Raw genomic sequence first — 24401 nt, 5'->3', positions numbered from 1 at the left:
CCGCCGCCGCCGCCGCCGCCGCCGCCGCCGCCGCCGCCGCCGCCGCCGCCGCCGATCTCGGAGGCTTGTCCCTCGCCGCCCGCCGTAGCCCGGCGCTCGGCTGGTCGCCGTTTACAAGATGGCCGCGGCGCGCACTGCTCCTGCGGCGGGCTAGAGGCGGAGGCGGAGCCGAGTCACTCCCGCACTTCAAGGCTCCGGTGCCCCGCGCCAGGCTGCAGCTTACTGTCCGCCGCGGCCATGCGGGGCTCCCTGCACGGATGAGAGAAGCCGCAGCCGCGCTGGTCCCTCCTCCCGCCTTTGCCGTCACTCCTGCCGCCGCCATGGAGGAGCCGCCGCCGCAGCCGCCGGAACCCCAGCCCGAGTCCGAACCCGAACCCGAGTGCTGTTTGGCGGCGAGGTGAGTGTGGCGGCCGCAGTCGGTCGCTTGCAGAAAGCAGGGCGAGTCCTGGCGCGAACTCGGTCGGGCCCGAGGGCCTTTGCTTCCCGCCTGGTGCGCAAGGAAGCATCCAGGCTCTGCAGGCTGGGGCGGGAGGGGCGCGGTGCATCCCTGGGTCCCAGGGGACCGCGGCCGAGTGTGTCCAGCGACTTCTCCCGGGGCTGCGGCCCCGCAGGGGTCCGCTCGAGCGTGTTGCCAGTTCTCCTTCCCTTGCAGGCTCCCCAGCTCACCCTGAACGCGGCGGGGGCTGGGAGCAGAGTGCGGCTGCCTCCCCTGCCGCGAGCTTCGGAAGAGTGGCCGTACTGAAATCTCTCATCATTGCTGAACGAAAGTGTCCCTCCCCTCTGCCCTCATTCGAGTAAAGGAGACACTCGGAAACCGAGTGCGTACTGGCTATTTCCTCGCGTTCTCCTCCTTCCCTCTTTTTGCCGACTCCAGAGAATGTCTGTCATGTCTTCAGTGAGAAACTGCACTTAGACTATGCAGACAGACACGTTGCTTTCCTTTTCTGATGGGCCATTAGTGTTCTTTAGTGCTAGTATTTTGCAGATTGTTGCTCACACGTGCACATAAAGTAAGGATTCATTTGTCTAAAACTTTGCTACTGCAGGAAGCTGTGAGATGGAACTTCGGTAACCAAAGCATTTGTTGCTTTTGACTCTATTAAATTACTTTTATGTTTTTATTTCTTTAATTGGGAGAACAAACTCACCATAACTGAGAATTTTCCTCTTTTTACGTGCCTGTGTTTGTATGTTCAAATGTCCCCTTACTCCCTGTCCTTTGCATCCCAGAGTAAACTTGCAAACTGCTGCCCCCTGTCCCCTGTAATGAAAATACCTCGGCAGCTCCTCTTGGCATTTTATGGTCTTGCCCTGTAGTTCTAGGAATAAGGTAGTGTCGTCTTTTTTCTGCTTAAAGAAAATTCGCATCTGTAGCTGTAGTTAGAACTGAACACAGGACCCGTATTCGTGCTTGTCATCACTCAGTTGGACCAAAGTTGTTTTATTTTTATAAGCTGTGAAGAAATTAGTTGCTTCTCTTCTGAGATGGTTCTGGAAACTTGTAAGGAACAACTGTGAATAATGGTACAGGGTGTAATGAGAATTCCTTTGGTTCCTTTTGAATACATCTAGTATTTTTAGAAGTTTTGTCAAAGTTTCTTATAAATTTGTTAACGGATTCAGTTTTTGAGCAATTTTGATTCATTTTTCTTTAAAATTAATAGTGAACGTTTACTAAATGCTTAAAATAGGCTATTGTCTTTACTTATGTTAACCCACTTAATAAACCTTTCAACAACCCTATAAGGTAAGTCCTATTATACTCTTTTTTAAAAATGAGGAAACTGAGGCACACTGGTTAAGTATCTTGTGCAAGGTTTCACAGCTGGTAATGAAGAAAGGTCTGGCTGCACAGCCCATGTCTTTAACCACCATGAAGAATTCATTATCCAAATGGGTAGATCAGAAATTAGAATCCTGTATAGCCCTACTTTGGAAAAAAATGGACATGAGCATTCTTAGGTAAAAGCAAGATGGGCAAAGAAATGAAAATGTGCTGCAAAAGTGACTGCTTCTTAGTGTTAAAAAGAAACCTTGGCCAGGCCCGGTGGCTCACACCAGTAATCCCAGCACTTTGGGAGGCCGAGGCAGGCGGATCATGAGGTCAAGAGATTGAGACCATACTGGTCAGTATGTCAAAACCCCGTTTCTACTAAAAATACGAAAATCAGCCGGGCGTGGTGGTGCACGCCTGTAGTCCCAGCTACTCTGGAGGCTGAGGCAGGACAATCGCTTGAACCTGGCAGGTGAAGGTTGCAGTGAGCCGAGATCGCACCATTGCACTCTAGCCTGGTGACAGCAAGACTCCGTTTCAAGACAAAACAAACAAAAAAAAAACCTTGATTTTTCAGTTAGGCTTCTATTTTTGTTATAATAAAAATAGGTCAGGATAATGGGCTTCATCCAACTGTAAGTGAACAGCAGTGTACGGAACATGAAGATCTTAGAAATATTTTTCTTAGCAACATTGCAGTTAATTTTCCAATAGCAAATCTGTAAAACAGATTACTTGACAAAGCTCTTTTCTCTTTTTTATGTCCTCATCGTCACCGCCTACTCTTCAATACACAGAACTTACCTCTGACAGACCTACTGTGGATCTTTGTTAAAAGATGTTGCAGGGGTTATCCAGTTTTTCATTTGAACTTTCTTTAAAAACCATTTTAAAGAAGCTCAACGTACATGTTCAAAATGCGTGAAATGCCACCTCTTTTTTTTTTTTCTTAGAATTTTCTTATTTCAGTAGTTTTTGGGGTACAAGTGTTTTTGGTTTACATGGATAAAAGTTCTCTAGCGGTGATTTCTAAGATTTTGGTGCACCCTTCACCCAAGTAGTGTACACTGTATCAAATATGTAGTCTTTATCTTTCACCCCCCCTGAGCCTTCCTTTTGAATCCTCAAAGTCCATTATATCATTCTTATGCCTTTGCAACCTCCTAACTTATCTCCCACTTGTACGTGAACATGATATTTGGTTTTCCATTCCTGAATGACTTCATTTAGAATAATGCCCTCCAGCTCCATCGAAGTTGCTACAGTTGCCATTATTTCATTCTGTTTATGGCTGAGTAGTATTCCATGGTTGTATATATGCCACATTTTCTTTATCCACTCATTGGTTGATGGGCGTTTAGGTTTGGTTCCGTATTTTTGCAGTTGTGAATTGCGGCTATAAATGTGTGTGCATGTGTCTTTTTCATATGATTACTTGTTTTCTTTTGGGTAGATACAAGCAGTGGGAATGCTGGGTCATGTAGTAGTTCTACTTTTACTTTAGTTTAGTTTTTTTTTTTTTTTTTTTTTTTTTNAGTGTCTTGTTCTGTTGCCCAGGCTGGATTGCAGTGGTGCAGTCTTGGCTCACTGCAACCTCTTCCTCCTCGGTTCAAGTGATTCTTCTGCCTCAGCCTCCTGAGTAGCTGGGATTATGGATTCCTGCCAGCACACCCAGCTAATTTCTGTATTTTTAGTAGAGCTGAGGTTTCACTATGTTGGTCAGGCTGGTCTCGAACTCCTGACCTCAGGTGATCTGCCCACCTTGGCCTCCCAGAGTGCTGGGATTACAGATGTGAGCCACTGCAATTAGCCTGTTTTTTAAGAAATCTACATATTGTTTTCCATAGTGATTGTACTAGTTTACATTCCCACCAGGAGCATAAAAGAGTTCCCTTCTCACCACATCTGTGCCAATGTCTATTATTTTTTTTGTTTTTAAATTATGGCCTTTCTTGCAGGAGTAAGGTGGTATCTCATTGTGGTTTTAATTTGCGTTTCCCTGATAATTAATGATGTTAAGCATTTTTTCATATGTTTGTCTAAAATGTGCAAAATGCCACATTTTAATACATTGGAGACCGATGTGGTAATTTGTGCTACCAGGTTAACTGGTTTTGCCACAGACTAGAATAAAACTCTTTGCCATCTCTGTCATGTACTTTATGTCTGTGTGTCATTGATTAGGAAGGTTATATTAATGCACAGGCCTTTTGTAGACTTCAGGCCTGTACATGTTGGCCTCCGAAGCTGAACGGCAAGTGCACCATCATGGCAGATGCAGCCAGCCCAGCACATCAGCTTGCTGTGTGCTTTCCTCTTGACCCGGGAGAGTTATGCAATGACCCAACAACAGAAAACAGGCGGAGAGGTGATAGCAGTCTATTCTAGTTTTACTGCTTTCTGTCAGATGCAGAGACTTTGTCCTTGTTTTTGATAAAAAATTCATGATTAGGGATAGCAGCTATTGTAGTGATTAAACTTTGAAATAAACATTCCTTATTTCTTTTTCAGGCTTCTGGGGCATTTTTAGGAGGATCCTGAGGTGACTAGGAGAGCTATTAAAACTAATTAATTCGCCTATTAATTTAATTTAATAGGCGAAGTCAGCCTCCTGTGGGGCTCCAGACTGTTGGTGCAGCATCAGTGATGGTAGTGGCTTTAGACCAGTTTAACAGTAGATACCATTGGCAGGGCTAGCTTTAGGCAGAGAGGAGTCGCCAAACAGCAGTAGCAAAGGCCTCAGTGATGGCAGAAACTTCATGTTTTCTATTGGGATTTGCCTCTCAAGAGGACTTTGTGGTTTCCTTTAATTTTCTGTCATATTGTTAGAGGCCACTCAGTTTCCTTTATGTGTGCTCTCATGGTGTTTGTCCTGTCTGTACACTTAAAACACAGAATAAATTGGGTATTAAGGCTGATATAATGCTCTTGTTTACTGTAACCTTTCATTTAAAATATTTATATTAAACATAGCCTCATTGTTCTCATTGACCTAAGGAGTATATGCTGCTTAAATTTAACAATTAACTTAAAAAAACATTACTCTGTTATTTATATATTTCTTGTAAATTGACTTGAAAATTGGGTTTCACTACTAAAAAACTGCTTGAATGTTATCACTCCTCGGCGATTTGATCTGTCTCCCAACTTGCATGTCCACTTTGAGCCTGTGTGTTTCAGTCTTGACCTTGCATGTCACCTCTTCTCCCTGGCGAAGTCAGCCTCCTGTGGGGCTCCAGACTGTTGGTGCAGCATCAGTGATGGTAGTGGCTTTAGACCAGTTTAACAGTAGATACCATTGGCAGGGCTGGCTTTAGGCAGAGAGGAGTCGCCAAACAGCAGTAGCAAAGGCCTCAGTGATGGCAGAAACTTCATGTTTTCTATCGGGATTTGCCTCTCAAGAGGACTTTGTGGTTTCCTTTAATTTTCTGTCATATTGTTAGAGGCCACTCGGTTTCCTTCGTGTGTGCTCTCATGGTGTTTGTCCTGCAGATCTTCTGAGCGCTACTGAAATATGGGGATGTAAAGGTCTTGCCTGTTCACTGAATACTATTTGTTGTAATAACTTCCTGTTATTTAATATTCCTCATGACTATGATTTTACTCATAGCACTCTATTGTCTCAGTCTTGTCATTTGACCAAGTGGTATGTATGCTGTTTAAAGACTCTTTAATGTTCCCTATCAGTAGGCTATTGGAAATAGTTTCTTTAGAGAGAAAACGAAAAAGATGTGAGAAAAGGAGATTAGCCGAAGACTCTGTAGGTCTTTATAAGCTGGCACTCCCTTGGCACAATAATCAGGGCCCAGATACTCGCTGTGCTTGGCTTCTCAGGCACAGATACTTGGCTTTGTCTGGATACCTGGTTAGTCAGTGTATTCTCTTACCGGTAGAAAACCAAAGTATGATTAAGAGATGGATTAGTAAGCATGATATTAGCAAGGGAAATGAGTTGAATGATCTCAGTGACTCGTGTTAGCAGACCAGTGAGGTGGGCTTGCATTCCTATCAGGTGCACCCCTGCTTCTGAATGAGAGGCAGTGCAATGACTTACTCCTAGGTTTCTATTTTCTAGGCCTCACACAGGCTGCTTTTTTTTCCTCGTGTCAGAAACTCTCCTCAGTTGTTTGGGTTATAGTGTGTTTGTTTTTAATCTTCAGTCTTTATAGATTATAACAAACCTTTCTTTTCCTGCTTTAATTTGGGGGTATATTTTATCCTTATCTCTTTAAGACTTTTTTTTTTTTTTTAAAAGAAAAAAACCTTGGTGGTATGGTGCATTTATACTAATGGTCTCGGAGGATCACCTTACTTTCTTCTCCCCCATCACATTCCCCCCATAAGGTCTGTCCCCCGGCCCCTTGCCAAGAATCTTTTAGCATAGTTTCTCAGAACGGTGTGGCAAAGATGTCAGTGGTTGGTGCTTTCATAAAATCTTTTTTTGAATATTGGGCTCAAAAAGGATCATGATGGTATGTGGCTTTTCTGGATTTAAGTCATAAAATTAAATTTAAAAAATTAGAACCCCATCAGAATTCTGTCCAGTTATTAAAAACTATGTTTTTAAATAATGTTTAGTGACGTGAAAATGATCATGATACAACTTCTTTTGAGGTGGTACCTGAGTACCTATTTTTAAGAAGATTCTCAAGTACTTCTACCTTATTTGGGGGAATTCCACTCTTGATTCAGACTACATAGTACATACTGGAGCTGCCCTCTTCTTACAGGTACCAGGCCATAGGCATGAAACTTGACTCAGTCCAGGCCAATTAGGATTCTTTCCTGGGATTTTTCAAATTGGAGCTGGGAGAGAGACATGTTCATTTTGCTGAAATATTTCCTGAGAAGTCACGAGCCTAGAGCTAGCTTCCTGAAGCTCCTTGTGCATAGGCAGTGCAATGACTTACTCCAAGTGCATAGATAAAAGACAAGGAATTCGTACTAATTTTTCCTAAAAGTTTTTATAGTGAATATGTAACATGTTTTTGTTTTAAAATAAGCTAATCAGAGAGCCTCAGTTCTTAACTTACTCATTTACAATTTTTAGTTTTCTTACCTTGAATTGTTACTAAAATTGAAATTGATGAGAGTCCATATGTCATATAAAGAGAATATTGTTGCCAAATTTTAATGATTTTATTTATTTTTGGTATCTGTGAACTATCTGAGCTGGCTGTAGCAAGCCGCTTTTAAAAAATTATTTACTTCGTCTTGGGTAATAGAATATGTAGAATAGAAGCAACTCCAACAGTTACAAAACACAGGGCTTATGTTAGGGTGGTTGTTTACATTCATAGAAATATGTAAAATCTAGAACTGTGTTCTCAACATGTATATTAGGTTTTTGCTTTCCTCATTTTACGGGGTGTACTTGAAATGGCTGCATTTTAAAAGAAACATTATTCCTCTGGCAGTGAGTATGGTCAGTGCATTTTTAGAGCCCTGCAGATCTCACACTGTGTAATGGAGTGCCTTTGCCTTTAAATATTTGTTCACTAACAGGCAACATGAAGATTTGTTTTTGAATTACAAGAACGTTCATTTTTTGCCATTTGCAGACCTACCTCAGCAGTATTGGTTTTATGGATCATATGTATGCCACGTATTTATAAATTAGCAGGGAAAACTATTAAGAATATATCAGGCAGTCTATCAAAAGCATTTTGTACATGGATTTTATTTCAGACAAAATAAGCCTTCTGTGGAGAAAAGTAGCTACTAAGCTTTAAAGCTGATCAGATTTGATGTTTTCAGTAGAAGCTTTTTTGTGTGTAAGCAGACTGTTTGAGGATACTGCTGAAATGTAGAACTTTCTGAATAGGGCTTGTTAGAGGACAGCTAGTTTAGAGTTGTCAGATTGATAGAAATTGTCAACCTTTTTAGTCTTTCAGTGGGGAACTTTTGGAAGGTAATACATTAATTTTATTTAAAATCCTAAAGTCTTTATGTGGGAACAGAAAAATGTAGATATAACTTGATTTTCTCACAAAATTTTTGGAGTTAGTTTGTTGTATGTGTAAGTATTTAGTTCTCACTCAGGTAAGAATTTAACCGTTTGTTAATACAGATTCTTACAGATGGTAGGACTCTTAATGTTTATTTCATCCAACTTCTTAGCCATTGCTTATAGAATTACAAGAGTTGAGCTGGGAGGGAATTGGAGATCATCTGGGCCATGTGTCTCATTTTAAGAGATGAGAAAAATGGCCTAGAGGGGCTGCAGCTTTCCCTGGTCACAGCTTAGGATCCAGATCTGCAGGCCTTTCTTCCCTTATCCTTGCCTCGCCCTGTGCTCCCCTGGTCAAGGTCCAAAGCCAAGGTGTTCTCCAGCCACCTGCCATAGGTAGCCCAGCTTCAGCTCAAGCCCATGTGCTCAGTTACTTGGCAACTATGGAATGCTATATTTTCTGGATTAATTGGACTTGACAGGATCAAACGAGATGAAAGATTTGTGTTCAGATAAAAATGCAAACAGAAAATATGAAATCCTCTTAAAACTCATCATCCACGACTTTTTTCTTTTCCCATGAAACTTTTATTTCTGTTTACAGAATAAAGAAGAGCCAGGACTTTTTAAGATATGTTGTTATTTTCAGTGGTCAGTCTATAGATCAAGAAGGCAGTACGATTCTAACTTCTGGTCTATAGTAGTGGTTTTAAAACTGTGGTTATGATTGTGACCTACAGTAAGAAATATATTTTACAACTGTGTGTGTGTGTGTGTGTGTGTGTGTGTGTGTCTGTATGTGCGTGCCTTATAACCAAAAGAAAACAATTTTGAAACAGTATTTGACCTTGCAATATATGATACTCTCAAATAATTTTTATTCTGTTCTATTAAAAGTTAATCATCAGAACCTACTAAATTTGTTACCCACAAATGGGTTGTGACCCTCAATTTTAAATGCATAGCTCTACCAAAAATAAAAAGGATGTTGTTGTACTTTGTACCTTGTCCCTTGAGACTGAGTCAGGCGAAGTACAGTATTTGTCTACTAAATGATCAAATGGAATTTTGAAGAAGCTCGGCAATAGGTACTTCTTGAAAACAGCATTGTTACCCGAAGGCAAGAGTAAGAATGTATCTATGCTTGTCTCTCAAGGTTGTTCCCTTGGCTGCTTATCCTTAAACTACAAGAATTGTAAAGATGAGTTTAAAATCTAGGATTATTTTAGAGTAAAATTGGGATTGGCATTATGTGAGTAATTTAGGTAATTTGTTGATCTTTCTCTAAAACACTAACTTGTGTTTATAGTTTTTCACATAGAGCTGTCCTGAAGGAAAAAAAGGAGCTCATTTTCCCCTGATAATATATAAACACATATAAGAAATAATCCAAATACTGAAAAATTTACAAAAATTAGAGATGGAATCATGTATGTCTCAAATTATGTGTTATAAATGTTATCAAATAATTCAAACACTGTATTTTACATCTATTATCTATTCTGTGTATGCATGATATATATGTCATATTATATATGTTAGAGTACAGCAGTTTCACTTCAGGTCTTAAGCATTGCTTACTTTAGGGGCCATCTGGACATTTCCCCTACTTCCTCCCAGAATAGATGAGGTCCTCCTGTTTGTGTTCTTAGAGGCCCTGCAGTTTGCTACCATTCGTAATTATATATTTGTGCACGTATTTGTGTATTGGGTTTGCCTTCAGTAAACTCCACGAGGGCTGGGGTATTGTCTATTGTTTTGCTTACTTTTATAGCCTAATTCCAGGCCCAGTGCCTAACAGTTAGCAGGTTCTTTGCCGACACTTGTGTGAAAGAGGCAGGGCAGAGGTTTTGGTATTAGACAGGCTTTGAATGTTACCTTGTTACCTTTTGATTGCTAGCAGTATGATTGTGGGGAAGTAATTTAGCCTCTCGGTCTGTTTCTTCATTTGAAAGGCAAAAATAATAACATCTAATTCCTAGGTTGTTATTAAGATTAAATAATTCCTTTTCTATAGTAAGTGTTCAGTATTAGCTGTTATTATTACATTTCTCTTTTCTTTCTCTTTTTGGGCTTAAGGTGAAAGAGGGAAGTCCTATCGTGATTTTCTTAAAAAGCCACCAAATATGCACTGAGGCTACATTTAAAAATAGCTGCAATAATCTTCATTCAGGAAACATTTTCCCCCCGTGTTTGCAGAAGCCGTAGAAATAAGAAAAAGGTTTTTAAGGACCTGCCTAGCTTTACTAGATTCTGTCTTTTACTTTAGTTGTGGTTTATGCTGCATATTATTCCTACAGGTGTTTGAAATTCTGACTGGCCTTTGGAGGGTCATAAATTATTGCTACTAAATTAAGAACTGTAACTCTACTGATTAAGTGATTGTTTAGGTTAATAGGCACAGCTGTCTTTTTCTGTGGAAATTCTTTTTAGTTGTTCATTCAACTTGTGTCTTTATAACTTGGATTAATTTTCTTTTCATTTTTTAAATGTTTTACACTGTAAGAGGAATAGTTTTCAGATTGATCTAGCCACGTCTAAGAAAAATGAATGATATCTTTTCACTTAATAAAACTAGATTGATCTAGCTACTGCCTGAGTAAAGTGAATGAAATCTTCTCACTAAATAAAACTAAATTAGTTAGACATTTCCCTGATTATAAAGGTAACGTATATCTATTATGGAAAACTGTGAAACATATAAAGAAGAAAATAACCAACTCCAATTTTGTCGTCTAAAAATAGTTAACCATTAACATTTTGGCATATTTCTTTTCTGTTTTTTTTTTTTTTCTGTATTTTTTTCTACACATTTTATTTTTTCAAACTACCATATCGTGCGCATTTTCCTATGACAAACAATAGCAAACTCTCTTCCTCTTGATGTAGATCCCATAAGTTAATAGTTTGAATTTGATAATATGGTTTGTGACATATATGATTCCACTTATAATTAATGACACACAAATACTTTTGTGAATTTTTCAGTATTTTGGATCGTTTCTTTAGAATAGCTTCCTAGGTCATGAGATATTTAGAGTTTTAAGCCTTTTGAGAGGTATTGCTGTATTTCCTTCTAGAAAGGTACTAAATTATTTATACCAGTGTGAAAGACAAAAATGCACTGAACAATTTTAGTTACAAAAGCATGTTCTCCTAAATTTTAGTGAAGCATAGATAGCTTAAGAGGAAAGGACTCCTTATATATCCAGAAAATAAAACATTAATAACAGCAGCAATATTCTCAGAAGAATCCACAGTCATCCTTGATTAGTTCATGCAGTCCTGTGTAATTCTTTTCCACTTTGTCTTTAGTTAGCAGTCTCATGAATTTATCTTCTTCTTGATTAGAGTTCTGGAAATCCTGACTCAGTCCACTGGTATCTTCTCAAAGTTGCTAAAACATTACATCAGAAGCCTGTACCAAAAGAACCTGGCATAGTCCTTTTTCACGGGCCCCAACACAGCTCTTCTTTGTTGAAGACGGCACTCTGGCCTGTAGCTGATTTTAAGTGCTGTTAGGGAAGCAGCAAGGTAAAACAAAAACCTATCTGTAGATGACAAAATAACTTAAAGTGGTTAACTTAATACTGATAATTTTCAAAAGTAAAGATCCAGTGAGAATTCATTATAAGAATAAGGATATTTGGTTGTTTCTTTGTTGTACAAGATTAAAGTCAGTCCAAAAATTTTTTTAAACAAATTATTTATATAAACATAATGGATATTATGTTCAAGAAAATGGATATTCCATTTTTATAAATTAGATGCAATATCAACTCCTTCTTGAAAATAGAGTTAATCTTTACTGGGAAATAAAAGTATATGTAATCTTTACTGAGAAAAAAGGTTTAAATATAACATGTAATCGTCCTGATATATGCCAAGAATTTACCAAGCATATAGTTAGAATATAACAAGAATATCAAAGAAAGAGATTCTGTAAGTCTGGAATATGTCCTGAACATCTGTGCATATTAATAAAACATCATGGGTTAGTGATGTGAATATCCAGCTGAAAACCACTGGCCTGGAATATGCTAAATTCAAGTTAAAGAAGTTGGGACCAAGTGAACATTTAAAAAACAAAAGTGAAATTATGACCAATAATGCTGTGCTTTTGTCAAATATTGAATAGACTAGCATTAGTACTCTGATAAATAGCAATGTATCATTGTCAGTGAGAGCACTGACAGTTTTCTGGTAACTTCTGTAGCAAGCAGAGTCTGAAATATTTACATTTTACCCATATAAATTTAACCTAGAGAATGCTAAGCATCTCTTCTGACTTGAAAACTCATCAATAACAACATGCCAGATAAACCTAATTATTTTCTAGCACTTCTTTTTTTAAAAGGTGGAAGAACAAATCTTTGTGATTTTTGGGGGTGCACCATCTGGGAAATGTCAAGGACAGTTTTAGGTGAAAATGATATTTATGCTTTTATTTTGGTAAGGTAAAATATCAAAAGTTGTCAGGAGATTTGAAAACTTTAATTAAGATGGGACCAAGAAACAATAGTTGACAATATATTTAACCCAAGTAACAATAAAGATTTTAAAAGTAAATGTAAGTGATAACATGATCATAAAGAAACTTTCCTGAAAGAGAAACTTGTTCCTTAGATAATCAAGGACATAATAAGTTGGCATAAACTGTAGAAGGTTATCATGGTAAAACAGAGAGACTTGCAGTCTATGCAGATAACGTAGAAAGTAAGGGATAACCTTTATGATCTTCTGTTAAGAGGAAACCAGTAATCTGAGAAACATGTGACATTGAAACAGAAAAAACAGAATTTAATTTTGTATCAGTATAACATTTGATACTAAAGATTTTTTTTTATTTAAAACCACCAAACTTAATCTTGATCATGACAGAATTACCTTTCTATGAATCTTCTACAACCTCCTGTATCCAAAATGAACACATTCATTAATGGACTCAAAATGAGACGCGAAAGTATATAAACTTTTTTTTTTGAGACAGGGTCTCACTCTGTTGCCTAGGCAGGGGTGCGGTGGCACTGTGATGGCTCACTGCAGCCTTGACTTCCTGGGCTCAAGTGATCCTCCCACCTCAGCCTCCCTAGTAGATGGGACTATAGGTACCTGCCATCATGCCTGGCTAATTTTTAAATTTCTTATAGAAATGGGGTTTCTCCATGTTGTCCAGGCTGGTCTCAAACTCCTGGGTTCAAGCAATCTGTGTGCCTTGGCCTCACAAAGTGCTGGGATTACAGGCGTGAGCCACCGTGCCTAGCTTTAAACTTAAATTGTGTTTAATAATCAATGTGTCAGTACTCAGGAATGGTCAAGGTATCTAAAGAATACCCACTGATTAAGTCAGTTTAGTATCAGAAGTTTTAAATTACCTAGAGACCTTGGAAATTACCTTCAAGCTGATGTAATGATTATTGAAATAAAGTTTGTCAGAATAATGATTCAATTTGGTTAAATACAAATTTACCTTTTTAGAATCTTAAACATTAAATAGCAGTAATGTTAGCTTATTTGATTAATAAACCTGTATAAATTTAGGAAGGACATTCACAAGTAGTATACAAATCTGTATATATATTTAACATATTGATGAGTCAAGAGGACGTAGCTGTTTTACTAAACCAGCAATATAAACTAGTATCGTTTGCTAAAGGTTTACCTAAATTGTGTGAATTTGAATTCTTAAACTGTTTCTGAGTTTCCATGATCCACATCTTCCTTTTTCTCAGATTGAATTAAAGGTTCAATTTCCTTGGCTTCTGAGCATTTTAGGACTATTCAATTTATAGAAGGACAGTTGGCTTTCTGTTGTCTGTGGGTTCTGCATCTGTGGATTCAGCCAACTGCAGCTCGAAAATATTTAGAAAAAAATTGCTTTTGTACTGAACATGTACAGACTTTTTTGTTCTTGTTATGATTCCCTAAATAATTCAGTGTAACAATTGTATACATAGTTATTACATTCTATTAGGTATTATAACTAATCTAGAAATAATTTAAAGTATATGAGATGATGGGCATAGGTTATATGCAAACATTATCATTTTATATCAGACAGTTGAGCATCCCAGATTTTGGTTTCCCAAGGGAGATCCTAGACTCAATCCCTCATAGTTATTGAAAGATAACTGTACTTACTTATCTGCAAGATAGTCAGAATTGAGCTCCCTCCTTTAAGGGATTTTATAATCCATTTGGGAATATCATCTAGAGGTAGGAAAATATACAAAATAGAGGTAAAGGCCTTTCATAGTTACAGGTAAACATACAGACACAGAACACAGAGAGAAAGCCTATATATTCAATTTAAAAATTTTAGTCATGGATCAAGCGTACGCAAATGTAAAATTCATCAGTCCCGAGATCCGCTTCTTGGTGGTCATAAAATTCCTGATTGATTTGAGCTCCAAGTAGACAAACATAAAAAAACTAACAGGTTCTCTGTCATCTTTCTCCTAACAGAAAAAAATATCCCTATTATAACCGATTAATTTGTTTATGGAGATTGACAAACTATAAAATCAAAAGCAACCAGCAACAGAAATAAAGCAAATCTCAGAAAGAGTAAAAATCACTTCCTTACTGTGCTGCAGATAAACAGGGTCCGAAGCACAGCACCAGGAATTGGACTCATGTACCCGGGTCACAGACCAGAAACAAGGCACTGGGTAACCCAGAGGCCTTGTTACCTGGGTGGAGTCAACAGGGATCTGAAGGCAGGGTCTTAATCCTGTTGGAGTCCTGGCATCGAAACAAAGGGAAGATGCAATGGGCAGTTAAGGAGATGATTTTATTCAGGATATTACAGTGGAGGAAAAATGTTCACTAATGAGGAATGTCTTGAAGAAGAGGGAGCAAACCTAGGGTTTTATAAAATGTGGGAATCACTGAGGAGGATAGAAGAGGTGGGTCTCGTTTTACAATATGCAAGGATGTGGTGGTCCTTTGAGGTTAGCCATTTCTTGGAACACAAAAGGTGGAAGAATTTCCTATCCATTGCTCTCTTAGGGAGTGCAGATAAAGTTAAACAGTTGTCACAAGTGATGGTTGTGTAAGTGCCCAACTCAGTCTGTCCTTTATAACATTGAATATTTTCATTTGTATCAAATAGTTTGACGTAATTAATTTTAAATACCCAAACGTGATCTTGTATAGCCTCTGAAAATCTGTAAAGAAAGGTTTTTCTCCTTTTCAAAAAATTTGCTTTGGTTAATAATGGGTGCTTCTGCTCTTTAACAGACTTTATTTCTAGGTCATGCTTATTTAACTTATTGGCATTGACCTTTTAGAGAGTAACATTTCTTCAGACATAAGATGCTATCAATTGTAATATGCACCATAAATTTTATATGTCTCTAAGGAAAAAGCTGCAATGAAACAGTGACACAGTGCTTTTTTAATATCAGTAGTAGGGTACAATGAAATATGAGAGATGTTAAAATTAGGGAAAAACGTGTGTTTTAAAATCAGTGAAATATAGCCTTGACTCTTGCTTGTAATTAAACTTTTAATGTGATAAATATGGTAAGACACAGCCATTATCTTCTTCCATAAAATTCTGATAAACTCATGAAGAGTAGAAAGAAGGTAGGAAGGCAGAAAGTGGGATAGGGTGGAAAGTGGGATGCGGTGATGATATTTATCACATAATATTTGATATAAGTTTAGTCTACCAGTAGGAACCTTTGTTGGGTAGCAACTGCGTACTCACTTTCACTGGGTGTTTTTTGATGTTTCTTTTCTGGGGAGCAGTTTTTGATCTTAATTTAACCAGTCTTTTGTTGAACTTTTGGGATGTTTCTGGTTTTTTTGCTGTTATGAACAATGTTAAAAGCATTGTTTTTAGCTCAATCTTTATGTCTATTCAAGATGTTTTATTAGAATAAAATCCTGAAAATATAATTGCTATATCAAAATGTGTGTGTGTATGTATAAATATATATAAAATTATAATCTGTTTTATTCTTTACAGAATTTTACATATTGAATTTTATGTATTAATTGAGGGCAGCTGTATAAGTGTTGACATAATGTGATGATAAATGAAAGAGGAGAGGCCAGTTGACCAATTATGTAGGACCTTGTAGGTTCCCCTCTAATTTGTGTTTAGATTGATATTTATTATATAACAAAGACATATTTGTGTATATTACATGTGTAGCTTGATAAATTGTCCGAAAGTGAATACAGCATTATAAAGTTTACCTATGTGAAGAAATGGAATGTGAGCAGCATCCTAGAAAATATCTTCCTACTTCCTACACACACGCTACTGTTTCTTTCCTCATTATCCTGACATTTACTGATATTTTACATCTACTCTTTTACTCAGCATGGTGATTTTGAGGTTGATCTATGTTGTTTTGGTGGCAGTGGTGTTCTTGTTACTATAAAATACTTGTTACTGTAAAATGGGTAACATTTTGCTCAATGGGTATAACATTTGGGTATAACATTTATACCCATTGTATATATCATGGCATATTCATTTTTTTAAAACCATCTGAACCATTTTTAAGGGTACACTTCAGTAATGTTTTTGAGTACTTTATTTACACTATTGTGCAAGCAATCGCCAAAACTTTTTATCTTGCAGGAATGAAACTCTATATCCATTAAACAACAACTTCCTCTCTACCCTGGTAGGCACTGTTCTACTTTACAGTCTCATGAATTTGACTACTCTGTATATCTCATATAAGTGGAATCATACAGTATTTGTCTTTTTCTGATTGGCTTATTTCACTTGGTGTAATTTTAACATTCATCCATGTTATAGGGTGTCAGAGCTTTCTTCCTTTTTAAGACTGAATAATATTCCATTGTATGTACATATCACATTTCATTTATCCTTTAATCCATTGATGAACATTTTGGTTGTTTCCATCTTTTGGAGCATGTGCATTTTAAAAACATCTTTGAAATGTTCTTCAGAATATTTATGTCTATTTCCACAGGAATATGAGTTTATTCTTGACATTACAATAATGATTTTTAAGTCTTTGCTAGTTTGGTAAGTTAAAAAGCACTTGAGAACACATGGACACAGGAAGGGGAACAACACTTAACTTGGGCCTGTCAGGGGAGGCAAGGTGGTGGGGGAGAGCACTAGGGAAGAGAGCTAATGCCTGCTGGGCTTAATACCTAGGTGATGGGTTGATAGGTGCAGGCAACCACCATGGCACATGTTTACCTGTTTAACAAACCTGCACATCCTGCACATGTACCCTGGGACTTAAAGAAAAAGCTCTTAGTTTTAAATTCTTGTATTTTAAATTGTGAGGTTGAATGCTGTTTATGTCACTCAGCTGTTTACATTTCTCCCTATTGTGTTTTAAAAATTATTCATATATCCTCTTGACTGTACTGCTTGAGCAGGCATTCCATTTATCCCTGAAGTGCCTAGTACTCATGCACTACATGAGAGCCCAGGATGTTTGGTAAATAAATCAATAACGTTCTTCGTTCATGTATTAAAGCCTCGTACAATTGTATCCTTATAATATATTTTGGTTTGTTATGACTTGTTTTTAAAGTATTTCTTAAGTAGTTACAAAATCTCAAGTAATATTCGATTAGAGATTATCTAATTATCCCTATTTTAAGCTAATAAAAATGTTTATTTTTAATAAACATTTCTTGGGTCAAAACAGTATATGTGTTTTGTTTTTTTTCAAATGAGCAGTTTTTAAAAGTTTACTTAAATACAAATAATTTTATTCCATTAAATTTTGTTTTCCTACTTAGTCTAAGTTCATTGCATAATTGGCTACTCTTTATTTTTGTTTAATCAGAGCAGATAAGCTTGATGGTGTTATTAAGCCTAGGTTGAGAATCATTACTAATCACTTTGCTATATTTACTATTACTAAGCCCTGTTAAATACTCAAACACTAACAGTTTTAAGAAGTTTAAAGAAGAATTTATCCTGCTACATGTAGATGTCTGATATAACCTACTTGTAGGTTGCAATTTTATGTAATTTTTGAATTCACAACTCTGGAAATTTTGAGTTAAGGTTAATTAATTGAAGACTGTGAGATTATTTTTAGTGTGTATAGCTTTGGGTGTTTTTTTTTTTTTTTTTTAATGCCTTTTATTCCTCTCACTGTTAGAAGTGTATGATCCTTAAAGTACCATAAGGCAGTTGCTGAAGAAAGAACTGTACCACCCCTGGCTCTTTTGCCTGAAATACTTCATTGGTGTGTAATTCTTGAAGTTCTTGTAAGGAGAGTGGATAGATGAAGAGAACAACAGAAAGAAGGGTGGGAAAGAGGGACTGCAAAGAAAGAGAAGGTGGATAGAAAGCAAGGTGTTGTGTTACTTCAAGTGGCATTCATTGTCTCAATAGGCTCATGAGGGCGAAGTCTGAGGAAGAGTTTGAAAGTAAAATGCTTTTAAGGAACGTTTCTCTGGAAGAATAAACCCAAATGACTCCTTTAACGCAGAGATTCCTAAACAGGCATTCAAGTTAGCCTGCATGCAAGTATATTGATAAAATGAGTGTGGTGATTTTTTTTTTTTCTATAAAGTTAAATTAATTTTCCAGGATTAAATTATGCTTTTTGGGAAGCAGCGGTGATGGTAGATTTTGCGTATTTTCAGTGTCTTAGCAAAGTAAAATGGCGTTAGTCTCGTGTTTGTTGCCTTTCAACCTCCTCTCTCCTCTTCACACACTTAATTTTGGGTATGTCTTGAACAAAAATAATTTAGAAACTGTTTCGTTATACTCAATTATCTGAGGAAGTAGGATATCAGAAGTAAGTGAGGGAAAATGCTTCTGGAAATGCCAGAAACTGTCATGAAACTTCAGCCTTAGAACTGAGCTTTTATTTTGCAAAAGAAGCCTGTAGAGTTTTACTTGGCTCTTTGAGTATCTGAGTCTTGTTTAACAGAGAACCAAAGGAGGAGTATGTGTGTATTGAGGAACTAAAAAGGGAGAGCAGTTAGCCTGACTGAGTGAATGAAATTGTAAAGATTAACTGCACTGACTAGTAGTCAGTAGTAGCTCACTGCTACAGTCCATGGTACCCATCTGGTTTATTCCTTTCCCTGACAGACTCACTCAGATGTTACGTGCCTGCTGTGTATCAGGCAGTGCTAGTGCTAGGCCATGGGGCCCCAGTGGTAAATGAAATTCATATGGTCTCTGCCTAGTTTTTTTTTTTTTTTTTTTTTTTTTGAGACGGATTCTCACGTCTCACTCTGTAGCCCAGGCTGGAGTGCAGTGGCATGATCTCGGCTCACTGCAACCTCCACCTCCTGGGTTCAAGCGATTCTTTGCCTCAGTCTCCTGAGGAGCTAGGATTACAGGTGCCTGCCACCATGCCTGGCAAATTTTTGTATTTTTAGTAGAGACCAGGTTTCACCATGTTGGCCAGGCTGATCTTGAACTCCTGACCTCATGATCCACCCACTTCTGTCTCTCAAAGTGCTGGGATTACAGGTGTGAGCCACTGCACCCAGCTGTGACTGGGTCCTTTAAGAACCTTGATTAGGCCCGGAGAGCTTTTGAGTTGGTGATCTCCCCACCCTCAGATTTAGCTGAAATTAGGGTGACCATGCATTTCAATTTGAGTCCAAATTTGTGAAGAGGCCTTAACTTGTGTCCCTACACCAATTTGCCACTCAGCAATAGCCAAGAGTGAGGCTTCTTTAAGCTTGAGATCCAGGACCAATAGTCCTGTGGAACCCCTTGCCTCTTAGAATTTAGAGTCTTAATTTACACTGAACATCTTCCTAGCTCTGAACATTGTGTGTTCTTCCTCAGCTTCATTCCTTTGCATGGGTCAGTTCCTATCCATCAGTTGCCCTTTCCTCCCTTTTCTTTTGGAATCATTTCAAGTGGTGGTTCTCTTGGAATTATTCCTATACTCCCAGCCAGATCATCTTTTTATTATATAAATCATAATATAAAGCATGCCCTGCCTTCAGAGAAGTTATAAGCTAGTTGGAAAAGATGTAAGGTAATAGAAACTTTAATTCATGGTCTGGGGCAGAATATAATAAATTTACATCTATAATCTACCTATATGCCATCAAATAAGTGGCATAACATGTTGCTTTATATAATCATTACAATGAACTTAAAGATAGGCATTTTCAAATAAGGGAGGTGAGGCTTTAAGGGGAGATATTAGTGCAAAATACCAGGAACCTGGTCTCAAATCCATATTTGTTACTCTATTTTATGTGCTATTTCCTTAGACATAAACAGGAAAAGACGTTGTGAAAGATTTAAATAATAGTTTATTACAGCAGCAAGGGAGATCACAGGAATGATTAATTGCCAAGTAAACTATACAGGGATGGGAGGAGGTCCTTTAGGCTGAGGTGGGAATGATAGCTTATCTAAATGTATTGTGAGCATTTGCCATGTTAATAAAAATATTACAACATCATTTAAAAATGGCCCCATCATGTTTCATTTTATGGTTATACCATAAAGCTTGAAGTTGCTACCGTTTCTTATTATTCTAGACAACACTGCAGTGAACCTCTTGGTACATATCATAAGCTTTTCTGGCAGCTCTCTTAAAAGAATTTCCTGAAAGTAGAATTTGAAAGGATTTTGAAGACTTTTAAAGGTTTTAATATCACAATAATTTTCTCTAGAAAGATTGTACAAATGAATATAGGTCATATTAGTGCTTACTTTACTGTATTCTTCCTAGCTCTGAGTATTACTAAAAACTGTTTGCTAATTTCCTAGGCCAGAGAGCACTATCTTGTTTTAATTTGGGTATCTGGTTATTAGCATAGGTAGAACTGTTTTAATGTTTTATTGCTATATAAATTTATTTTGACCAGGCCCAGTGGCTCATACCTGTAATCCTAGCACTTTGGGAGGCTGAGGTGGGCTGTTCACGAGATCAGAAGATTGAGACCATCCTGTCTAACACAGTGAAACCGCATCTCTACTAAAAATACAAAAAATTCGCCAGGCATGGTGGCACGCACCTGTAGTCCTAGCTACTCTGGAGGCTGAGGCAGGAGAATCACTTGAACCTGGGAGACGGAGGTTGCAGTGAGCCAAGATCACGCCACTGCACTCCAGCCTGGACAACAGGATGAGACTCCATCTCAAAAAAAAAATTATTTTGTGAATTGTCTTTTGGTTTTGTTTGCTCATTTTATTGTTGGTATTTTGCAGCTTTTCGTAATGAGCCTTTTATAAATCTAGGACAGTATCCTCAATTTAACTTTTAATATGGCTTAGGTAAGTTTTTATACACATAGAAGACTTAAACATTCTTATAGTTAAATTTTTTCCTTTAAGATTTATTTCATTTCTTTGTCCCATTTTGTGGGCTGTCTTTTTTTATTTTCTTGATTGTGTCTTTTGCGTAAAAGCTTCTAATTTTGATAAAGTCTGTTTTGTCTTTTGTTGTTCATGCTTTTGTATCATATTTTCATTTACACATTTTAGTTCTTATATTTTCATCTTTGATTCATTTTGAATTATTTTCATATATGGTATGAATTAAGGATCCAACTTCATTCCTTTTCTTGTAGAGGGTTGTCCTAGAACTGTTTGTTGAAAAGACTATTATTTTTCCATTGAATGCCCTTGGCACCCCAATTGAAAATCCATTGATCCTAGACATACAAGTTTATACCTGGACTGTCTCAGTTCTGTTCCATTGATCCGTGTGTCTGTCCTTACGCCATTACCGCACTGTCTTAATTACTGTTGCTTAGCTTTGAAATTGGGAAAGCGAGTTCTCCAGCTTTATTCTTTTCCAGGATTGTTTTGGTTGCCTTTATCTTTTAACACCTTCTATTCTTGCACTTGAAATAGTACTTAGCACATAATAGCCTTTTGTAAATATTTATTGCACGGATGATTAAAGTACCCATTGCATCTGCCATTTGAATGGTGAATTGATAGCTTTAAATAGAATTTTCTAGCTGTGTCTGTTTTTCAGCATTTTGTAACATATCCCAGTCCCTTGTTATTTCTGTGTTAAAAAAAGTTACTAGTAATGATATATATCTTGGGAATATGTTGCTTCATTAAAGATCTTGTGTGTACTGAAAAAAGAACCATAGAAGCGAAAAATGAACAACAAAGTCCGGTTTAACCAACATTATATTAAATTATAAAGAAATGTTTAGGTTCTATACAGTTGAAATTATTCTTGGTAGAGGGATATGTTTGTATAATTAAATTTAGGTTTTCAGAAATTGAGTGGTTTCTTGTCTTAATTAGTATATTAGAATTGTTATTTTGATGATCCTAGCTAAGTCAAAACAATTTGGTGGCTTGCTTGTTTCTGTTAATGATTTTTCCCCATCAGTAATAGCGGGTAGGGTAGTAGAGCTACTAGCTGTATTTCTGACAAGCATATAAAGAACTGCCAAAAGTGTTACTTATTTGGTCTTCTGGTGCCATCTGTAATTGAGAAGTATGTCAGTTTCTGTTTATTTGGATGTTTTAAATAGTATTAGCTTGGTCAGGCACCGTGGCTCACGCCTGTAATCCCAGCACTTTGGGAGGCTGAGGCGGGCAGATCACGAGGTCAGAAGATCGAGACCATCCTGGCTAACACTGTGAAACCCCGCCTCTACTAAAAATACAAAAAATTAACTGGGCGTGGTGGCATGCACCTGTGGTCCCAGGTACCTGGGAGGCTGAGGCAGGAGAATCACTTGGACCCAGGAGGCAGAGGTTACAGTGAGCCGAGATGGCACCACTGCACTCCAGCCTGGGCGACAGAGTGAGACTTCGTCTCAAAAGAAAAAAATAGTATTAGCTTTGTTAAATCCTAAGTTTTAGAACTTTCATATGCCTAAAAATTAGTTCCACAAAAAATCTTCGTGATCTTATGTAAGTTACAGAAACTGGGGCCCAAAGAGGTTAAATTTTTACAAAATAATGGGTTGAATTTGACTGTCTGTAAATATTGTAGCCTCCAAGATGAGATGATTTTTGCCTTTCTATGTTTATTTTTCTTTTTGAACAAAATTTCCTTTCTCCTTTGCCTCCTAAAGACATTGCTGTGTAGTCACTTTGAAGGTTGAAGGTCTAGTATTGTTATTCCTCTCTGTGTGATGAAGGTGATTGTGCATCATTTTATTATAACACTTAATACACAGAACAGTTTTTTTTAGATTAAAAAAGTATAAATATGCTGCTTTTTAGTGGTATACAATAAACTCTTCTTATGACACTTGAAATTGACTTGAATATAGAATGACTGTTTCAGACATTAGACAACAGGCTGTACATGATAGTAATCCCTGAGGCAAGGGAAACAAATAAGGTCAGTCTTCTGATTACACTGGCTTTTGCGTGGAAGCCTATTCCAGACTGTGGTGCAGGGAGGAATACAAGGCAAAGCAGAGTGAACTTACCGAGTGGAGGAAGCAGATTGGAGTTTGAGGAGGCTGAGGCATTTGGAGGTTGAGGGTAGAGTTCTGGAGAGGAAGGAACGATACAGAAAAAGAGCTCCAGAAAATTTATATAAGACCTTCTTGAGTCTTTGATGAATGTTAGTGTGGAGTAGAAACTCTGCAGATTAGGCAAGGAGCCTTTGAGGAGCTGTGAGCTGTGAAAGGTTTGCAGAGCTCACACAGGGATGGGAGGCACTTGAGTACCAGCTGGTTGAAGTGGAAAGTCTTTGTTGTGTTGGACATTTGGAATATTCAGTAAAGACTTGGAAGGATCACAGTCTGATAGTGGGGTTAGACTGTTTCTAGAGGAAAGGCTTCTATGGAATTAACTTTCACCAAGCTTGAAAACAAATCTTAAAAGGATAAAAAGAAATTTGAGATAATTTAATAGCCTACAAAAAAACCCTCAAAGTCTAATCCTCTTTAAAGGAAGACAATAAAATCCAGATACAGCAATAGAAAATTTATAATATCCAGCATCTGATCAAAATATGCCAATAAGCAAGAAAATGTGACCTATACCCAGGAGCAAAATCAGTCAGTAGTAACAATCCTAGGAGTGTGACAGGCGATGGAAGTAGCAAGAGTTGCTAAAATACTATGATTACAATTAGGCTCAAGTCAAAGGAAGACATGAATGTTGGAGAAAAATAAAAGATGTAGAAAGGTCCAAATGAACTTCTGAAAATGAAAAATACGTTGTGTGAAATTACAGATACACTGAGTGGGACATCAACAGAGTAGACACTGCAGAAAAACATCTGAATTTAGGGATATAGCAGTAGAAACTATGCAAAATGCAATGCAGAGAGAACAAAGACTGGAAAAAGTGTGCCAGAATATCGGTGACCTGTGGGATAGTATCAGGCAGTTAGCGTGTATATTGAGGTTTAGGAGAAAAGAAAGAGGAGAACTGAAGACATTTTTTAAAGAAATAATGGTTGTAAATGTTTCAGAGTTGATAAATGCTGTCAACCATAGATTCAGAAAGCTCAACGAGTTTAAAGGAGGGTGAACACAGAAGAAACCCATCACTGAAAGATCACTGCTTAAAGCTCTTGTTCTTCTCTAGTTTTTACCTTTGTTGCCTGTCTTAAAAATAACTTTGTTCTTGTAGTGTTTTTTTTCCATTCTACTTTTACATCTCTGGTATTATATTTTGGAAACATTTTTCCTTTTGTCATTCGCCAAATCAGTTTCTTCCATGTTTGCTTAAGATCTCTTTCCCCCTTCCCCCTTCCCCCTTCCTTCCCCCTTCCCTCCCCCTTCCCCCTTCCT

The 24401-nt window shown here is 37.6% G+C and overlaps 1 protein-coding gene across 5 annotated transcripts in view; it reads left to right on the top strand.

The window, feature by feature from the left end:
- Positions 1 to 59: 59 nt before the first annotated feature.
- The window catches only part of MAP3K4 (mitogen-activated protein kinase kinase kinase 4), a 121613-nt gene continuing 97271 nt past the window's right edge, over positions 60 to 24401 (top strand). For 3 of the 5 annotated variants that reach the window (XR_005201721.1, XM_017537988.2, XM_017537977.2), the window contains exon 1: positions 101 to 397. Coding sequence is in view for 4 of the 5 variants with exons in the window: in XM_017537988.2 (XP_017393477.1) it covers positions 258 to 397 (140 nt within the window). In the remaining variant the exon portion in view is untranslated. Of the gene's footprint in view, positions 398 to 24401 lie in introns of all 5 variants that reach the window. The other 2 variants (XM_017537984.2, XM_017537968.2) reach the window with 2 other exon arrangements.

Source organism: Cebus imitator, unplaced genomic scaffold (genome assembly GCF_001604975.1).
Source record: "Cebus imitator isolate Cc_AM_T3 unplaced genomic scaffold, Cebus_imitator-1.0 Scaffold6, whole genome shotgun sequence".
Lineage (NCBI taxonomy): Eukaryota > Metazoa > Chordata > Mammalia > Primates > Cebidae > Cebus > Cebus imitator.
Note: the sequence above shows the minus strand (reverse complement) of the source record. Positions and strands in the feature narration are given on the sequence as shown.